Source organism: Gavialis gangeticus, unplaced genomic scaffold (genome assembly GCF_001723915.1).
Source record: "Gavialis gangeticus isolate Ggan-Ray unplaced genomic scaffold, GavGan_comp1, whole genome shotgun sequence".
In the NCBI taxonomy this organism is placed as follows: domain Eukaryota; kingdom Metazoa; phylum Chordata; order Crocodylia; family Gavialidae; genus Gavialis; species Gavialis gangeticus.
Window position 1 is genome coordinate 420,352 of NW_017729007.1, and position 7,047 is coordinate 427,398.

The following is a 7,047-nucleotide window of genomic DNA, read 5'->3' on the forward strand; positions in this document are numbered from 1 at the left end:
ATGTGAAAATATGCCATTGAGAAATATTAGTAGGAACACTTTGAATTCACATTTTAGTCTCCTAAAAATAGCACTGAGACAGTTGGAAAATTGCTCCATTTTTGTGCTCAAGAGTATGATTGGACCTCATTTACAAATTACTAATCCTGCTCAAAACACCTCTTTCTGAATCAATGGCATTATATTAAAACAGAATATGTTATATTTAATAATCTTTAGGCTTGTATGACAAATTGAGGTATGTGAGTTTAAAGACAACTTTTTGGATCAGCTAGTTTTGGGTGACTTGTATTTTATTCTAAGTGTAAAATTTAGCCACAACTTGTATAGAATATATATCTATAAATGAGTTTTTACATATGATACATTTTAATATTTTTTCATACTATTTTCCAGCAAATAATTAATTAGTTTAAATCAGTATAGATTTTAAGATTATTGAAAAAGTGTTAGTAAATTGGCCTAAAAAGACCTTGTACATAATTGGTCTTTCCTTCCTCATTTGGCAGAAATATACTTAGAACATGTAGGGTATCTATTTAGCTCCCTCTTAAACTGACAGTTTTCAGGGTTTCTCTCAGAAGGATCTTCTGTTCCTACTTCTAGCTCTGTTGTTTACTTTCATCTACCTTTTAGACTTCTGAGTTGCCAGTGGTCCAGTCTGGTCATCCTGTCAATATGACCAGCTAATATACCTCCATTCAGGTCCTAGATTTGTCAGAGACAAATTGGTAGTTGCCACCTTACTTTAATAGTAAGTTCCAAATAAATGGATGTCAGCTGTCGTCACTTGCTCATTTATAAACTGAAAATGTAGTAGAACAAACAAGGAGCTGGGTTTCTTGTGGCTGTATGAGAAATGGAATCACTGGCCTTTAGTACTCCCCTTCCTGATTCCTGTCTATTTTTTATCTCCTGTAAGCTCACAAAAACCAAACTGCCAGACAAATCACACAGTATATGTGCTGCCTATGCAAATACTTGTGTCCATCCACAGGTTCAAACAGTTAGAGATTGGAGTTATCTGTGCCATATATTTTACAGATAAATCTATTTGTACACAAAAATTGCCAAAGTTGAATGAAGATCTTAAAACATCTAAGATTCCAAAATGATGCATTTCCCAGTGTGGGCTTATTTAAGTGTAGTGTCACTTGGGGTTAGTATTTACAAGAGTGGGTACTGGGAGGTGAGAATAAGAGAGTTGAGTGTCTTATGTATTATGGCTGTTCAGTCTCCCAAATGCCTATTTATTTTATCCTCAGAAAAATAAACATGAATAGTTTTTCTCACCCCAACACCTGCTGCTAACACCTTCAAGATTCTCTTAACTTTTTTGTTCCTACTTCACTTGTTTACATAATACAGTTACTATTTTGTTTCTTTTAATTAACATTTTTAAGTACCTTCCACAATTATAGTTATGTATTATATTTTGTTAACTTTTCTTCTCTCAACTGTCACAAATTCCCATTTTATACAGACATTTCTCATCCTTCCATATTTTGGAACAGAGTTGTCATGCAAGTCATATAACAGATAAATGTGGTGATAAGGCCTCATCCATCTAATTTACATCTCAAAGCATGAGTAATTATTTAGAGGTAATGTTTAAAATAACAATAGATAATAGAAGAAAGTGTCATTTTCCACTTACAGCTGGGTGTCAATATCTAAGGTTGTTTTATAATTGAATTAAGTGAAAAATGGAACATTTTATCTTTGAAAGTAAATGTGTTACTTAAAGGCACTTCTTTCCTCCTTCACGTATATTATTGTATACAGTCAATATAGAAAGAACGAAGAATCAGGAGGATCTGAAGAACAGGATGAACTAAAGGAAGATCTTTTTCTGCTATGAGCCAGTGTTACTTTTTGTCTTGTACAATAGGTTTCATGAAATTCTGTCTTGATACTACTTAACTAAGTATTGTATGAATAGGTGCTACTCCTGACCCCCAACTTCTGTCAAGGGGGAGATCATTAACTCAAAAACGACTCTTGCTCTTGCTCATCTCTTGCCGCCTGGGGGTGGTGATTTTTAACACACCCTGTGAAGCTTTCCTGATTTCCCTTTTTTGATCATAGGAAAGAGGGAGCAGAATGGTTTATGGTTCCATAGAGATTATATAGGAAGTAATTTTGTTATGTTGGAAAGCTTTTTGAATTTTTATTGAAAATATTTCTTCTGACTCCAGGACATTGGAGTTGGGACTTTCTGTAAATGAAGAAAGCTCTGTTTTAAAGCCTGGACAGATATTCTATTACAAATGAGTCAAAAAAGAGAGAGGAAGTATCTCATAGTTGCAAATATAAAAAGAACCCAGTGGTCAGACAACTAGTACACACAAGAAAAGCGTGCTTGGTTTGTAGACCAAGTAAATAATGGTACCTTTCTTTTTTAGCAAGGTAGTACTCAGTGAGGTGCTTTCTGGATGGAAGGAAAGAATGCAAGGCACTGAATCAGCTATTAGATAGAAGTGCCAAAAAGCCGTGCTGAAGCACATGATCTATACAAATGCTGGGGAGCTGGGTCAAACTGAATTGATGCCTCTTCCAGTAAAGCTCTGGGTTTTTTTTGGTTTTTTCCTCGTGTCAGTGCCCACAGATTCCATCTCTATCTGCTGCAACAAACAGAAGATTTTATGGCAGCAGTTTTAGACATGGGTTTTGTTTTTGTTGTATTTTTAAGAAATATCCATTTTACTAAATTAAATCTAAAAATAAATCGTATGGAATGTCTTTGGTTTTGTTTTCCAAAGTTTTAGATTTTGCCCTGTTATGTAGGATTTTGTCCTCAAAAGGTGTAGTTGGTAAAGTTTTTCTTGAGTAAAGCTGTAACATCCTCATTCTAGGAGGGATCACAAGATAAGGACACACCAAGTTTTAGTGGTCAGTAGTAAGATAATTGATGCTGTTTATGTTTAAATAGTTATTAAATGTTTGGTTAAAGGTTTGAGATAAATGTTACTAAGAACAGTATTGAAATGAATGAGGTAAACTTCTGAGAACTGTTGTTTCAGGCTAACTGCAGATTCAAATGGTTAACTCCTATTGATTTATGCTGTGTTCAAATTTTGAAGAGTCAGACATGTAAATATTTAACAAAAAGAAAAAAAGGCTTATAAGGTTAGGTGCACATATTCCTTTTGTAGCACTGTATATGCCTTTGTAGCACTCCTGGAAGTGAGTTTAGGTTGTTTGTAGTGCTAAAAAGATGGCAGATCTGCCACAGTTTCAACTCTTTTGTGGCACCACTTGTATCCTGTTGACTTGTACTTGTATACTTACAGAGGGTCTTCCAGAGTACTCTACTCCCCTTCCTCATTTCCAAAGGAAGCATAGCAGTCCTGGCAGCCAGAGCTGATCAAACAAACAGGAGGCTGATCAAACAAACAGGAGGCTGCTCTTTAGCTCACCAACAGGAGCTAAAGAGCAGCCTCCTGTTGTGCCCTGGCTGGATAGCATGTCTTTGCTGGGACTTAGTAGCACTTCAGCTAGGGTGTACACTTTCTGGATGTGTGTACACCCTCATAATGCTCTATTTTGTAGTATGATATAAATGAACATATGCATATAGCCAGATTACAGAAGAAACCCTTCAGCAGGAAAAATTCTTCCAGATATTCAGAGGTATGCAGCTACTTTTAAGTGTTCCAAATTTATACATGTTTAAGTGCTCATTCCAAATCTTTTTAGCTCTCAGAGCTTGCTGGTTCCTAAACTGTGGTCTTGTGGACCAGTAGTAATTTCTGGAACAGTAGACAATTTGCAGAGAACTGCCTGGTGACATGGTTCTGGTTCTTCTTGTTTCCACCTGCTACTTTATCCTTGTGCCTGCAGTGTTTGTGGGGCATGTCAGAATTTTGTTAAACTGCCTATATTTTGACACTGTCATGTATTGGCATAGTTTATGGTTGTGGTGTTCTCATTAGCTGGACTTGTGTCAGAAAGGAAATGAAATGCTGGAGCTAGTTTCAGAATTTTTGGTGTTCTACGAGTTCTTATTTCTGGTTCAAGGTGTATTTAGTGTGTAGAATTAAGTCATCTCTAAACAGCTTATGAATAAAATACTGGTTTTGAAGTTACTTTCTTTGGTTACAGTTATAATATATCTGTTCGGTGTCTCCTGTGGATGTTTGCCTTATGCTTGTTTTGCTTTTTAACAGGTCACCTGAACAAGAATCATCAAAGTAAGTGCTATTGCAAGCGTATATAAATTCTCTACCCTTTGATCTGAGAATTCAAGATATGAAATAAAATTGTAAATGCAGCGAAATCTTTGTAGACTTGTAGTTAGTTGGCGGGGTGGGGTGGGAGGGAATGTCATTTTATGTTATATACTTCTAATTTAAAATAAATCATTTAGGAACACGTTGAATCTGACCTGTCTGTGTAAGTGCTTAAATATCATTCACAAAATATATTCTTTTAAAAATGTTCTGACATATATTTTGTAGAAGTTTTAATAATGCTGAAATCCACTGATGATTCATCTGGTAAGTCTGCATATAGCGCCATATCGTATTCTATTTAGCAGTTTTGGACAATAAGTGTGATCTGTAATCTGGTATTACAAAGTGAAAGCTGAAAATTTATTTTATTCCTCACAAATTGTCCTAATATGATTCATTTACATGTACAACCTCAGTTGTTACATAGTACTGACTTACATGACTCATAAAAAAAACTCTTAGGTGAACTACTTATAATAGCAATTACAACTTATAATATGTATAATAGTTATGTTATATTTGTGTTTTGTTGTTATCATTTGTACCCAAAAATGCTGTCCACTAAAGAGGTGTTTAATGATCAGTGATTTCTGAAGCCTGTGAAAAGGCTAAAATTGTAAGTACCTTTCTGGAAATGAATAATGGGCATTGTTTTAAAAATCAACAGAGACAGGCGTGTCACATTACTGATGCACAGCAGTAAAAATGAACAGTAGAAATTTTAGCACAAAGCTAAGCTGGCCTCATGGTGCCTTGTGACCTTCAAGGCTGTTGAGGTCAACAGCTTTCAAAACTTTGAAAACCAGGAAACCATGGAGAGTTGAGGTGAAACAGATTTTTGTCATTTAGCATCCTGCATTTCAGAATTTTAAGTACATCCTGCTACCCTAATGCAACATTAACTCTGTGCCTGGAGCCTAAGGAGTACATATGAGCAATGGTCCAGAGAAGGTAGCTCCATAATTGTACATGAGAGTTCTGAGAATTACCATATTTACTCAAATACAAAACAAGGTTTTCCCTCCCAACTGTAATGGGGCAGGGAAAGCTCCACATGTTATTATCAGTCACATACAAGGAAATCTCACTAAATACACTGTCTGTCATTAAACTGCTGCCAAAAGCAGTACATGCTCAGCAATGGAAACCAACTATGAAATTGATTAAATGCAGCCAACATGGAGCGTGACCATAAAACATGTGGCCCGTATTGGGCAAATATGCTGATGGGAACCTTTTTTTAAAAAAAGCAAATTTTGTTAAAAAAACACACTTATCCTATACTTACAAAGCAACACACATTAAACATCCTTGTTTTATCAAGACTTCATAGCACAGAAATAACTATGTACTACATGTATTAAACCCTTAACATGCATCAACTTCCCAGAAAAATCAAACTCTTACAGAAATATTTTCCTTCATACAGAACCCCATGAAAAAACTATTACCTTAGTAATTTTCCTTCTCCTGATTAATGTAGTATTTCAGTTTATGCAGCCCCAGCTTTGGGCACTTCACTTTCAGTGAAAGCCAACCCCTTAAAAACTCAAAGGTTTCTTACTTTCCATACACTAGTTTTAACACATGCTAATAAATCCTTAATAATGTTTCCTCTGGTCTCTTTGATATGAGTCCATATAGTACCATCTCCCACATTAATGACGGATTTATTTTGGTGATACTCAAAAAGCAGCAGGCCTTTCCCATGCCCTTTTTGCATATGTGCACTCCCAAAACATGTCCCACTGTTTCTTCTTCCCTGCACCTCTATCTTGGGCACTTTGATAAGCTCATCAAGCCCCATCTGTATTGTACTTCTCTCACTGGCAAGATATTTCTTACAACCGTCTACAGTAGGTAAGCATGTTTGCCTTTTAGTTGCTTACCCACCACCACTCTCCACACATTCTCTACTTGTCCTTCTGTGAAGTTTCCCACCAGTGCCATCCTGTCTCTCCCCCTTACTGCTTTCATCAATTTCTTATGACCCTTCAGGACCTCCAGCCCTACCTTCTCTGTTTTATACCTCTGCATGTATCCTTCCATTCTGATGTAATGTGTGGTAGAGGCAATGCCCCAAGAGAAAACTTACCACAGAGGGGAGAGCTGCCAAGCCGGCAGGACACTGCAGAGAACTGGAAGTCCAGTGGGAATGAAACCGTGGTAGGGGAAAATGCCGTGGCAACAAAAGGAGAAAAAAAAGAATGACGAGCCCAGGAAGAGCCAGGATCAGCTCTAGCCCTGGCATGGACCTGTTTTATGGTAGCATGCCAGTGCCGATTCGCTGCCCGGCCCCTTAAGGAGACAATAAAAGCTCTGATGGAGTCGGATTAGGAGCGACCAGAAGTGAAGCTTCTGGTGGGGCCACAAGATCCCCAAAGAGGAAAGAGCTCCAGGCAGGAGCAGTGGTGGCTGCCCCAGGAAGGGGCACCTGGATATGAGACAAGCCCGCGAGGGCTAAGGTACTTACCAGAAGCAGAGTCGTGGATCCTGGGCGTCTCCGGACCTGATTGGACCACCAGGGATCCTGCAAAGGAAAAGAGAGCTGGGAGTCCAGACCACAGCCGATACACAGCCAGGGAAAGTAAAGACGTACCAGGAAACAAGGTAACCTGGGGACAGGAAGGACCATAGGTCAATCTCACTACAGCTTGGAGCCCAAGCCAAGTAAGGTCCAAGTCCTATTGTTCTAAAGTAATTACAAGATTACCACTGTGGCTTGCCTAGTGGTGGCCAGAAGATAACAGCTTAAGGTTGGCGTAAGGCAGGATATAGAGCTCTGAATCGGGAAACCAGACAGAGTTAAGGA

At 37.8% G+C, this 7,047-nt stretch overlaps 1 protein-coding gene across 2 annotated transcripts in view; it reads left to right on the plus strand.

Moving 5' to 3' along the window:
- PTPN3 (protein tyrosine phosphatase, non-receptor type 3) overlaps nucleotides 1-7,047 on the plus strand; it is a 303,867-nt gene that overhangs the window by 172,225 nt on the left and 124,595 nt on the right. The window contains exon 15 of one of the 2 annotated variants that reach the window (XM_019509251.1): nucleotides 4,170-4,193. The exons of the other annotated variant lie outside the window; for it this stretch is intronic. Coding sequence (XP_019364796.1) covers nucleotides 4,170-4,193 — 24 coding nt within the window. The remainder of the gene's footprint in view (nucleotides 1-4,169; nucleotides 4,194-7,047) is intronic. 2 annotated transcript variants of the gene reach the window in all.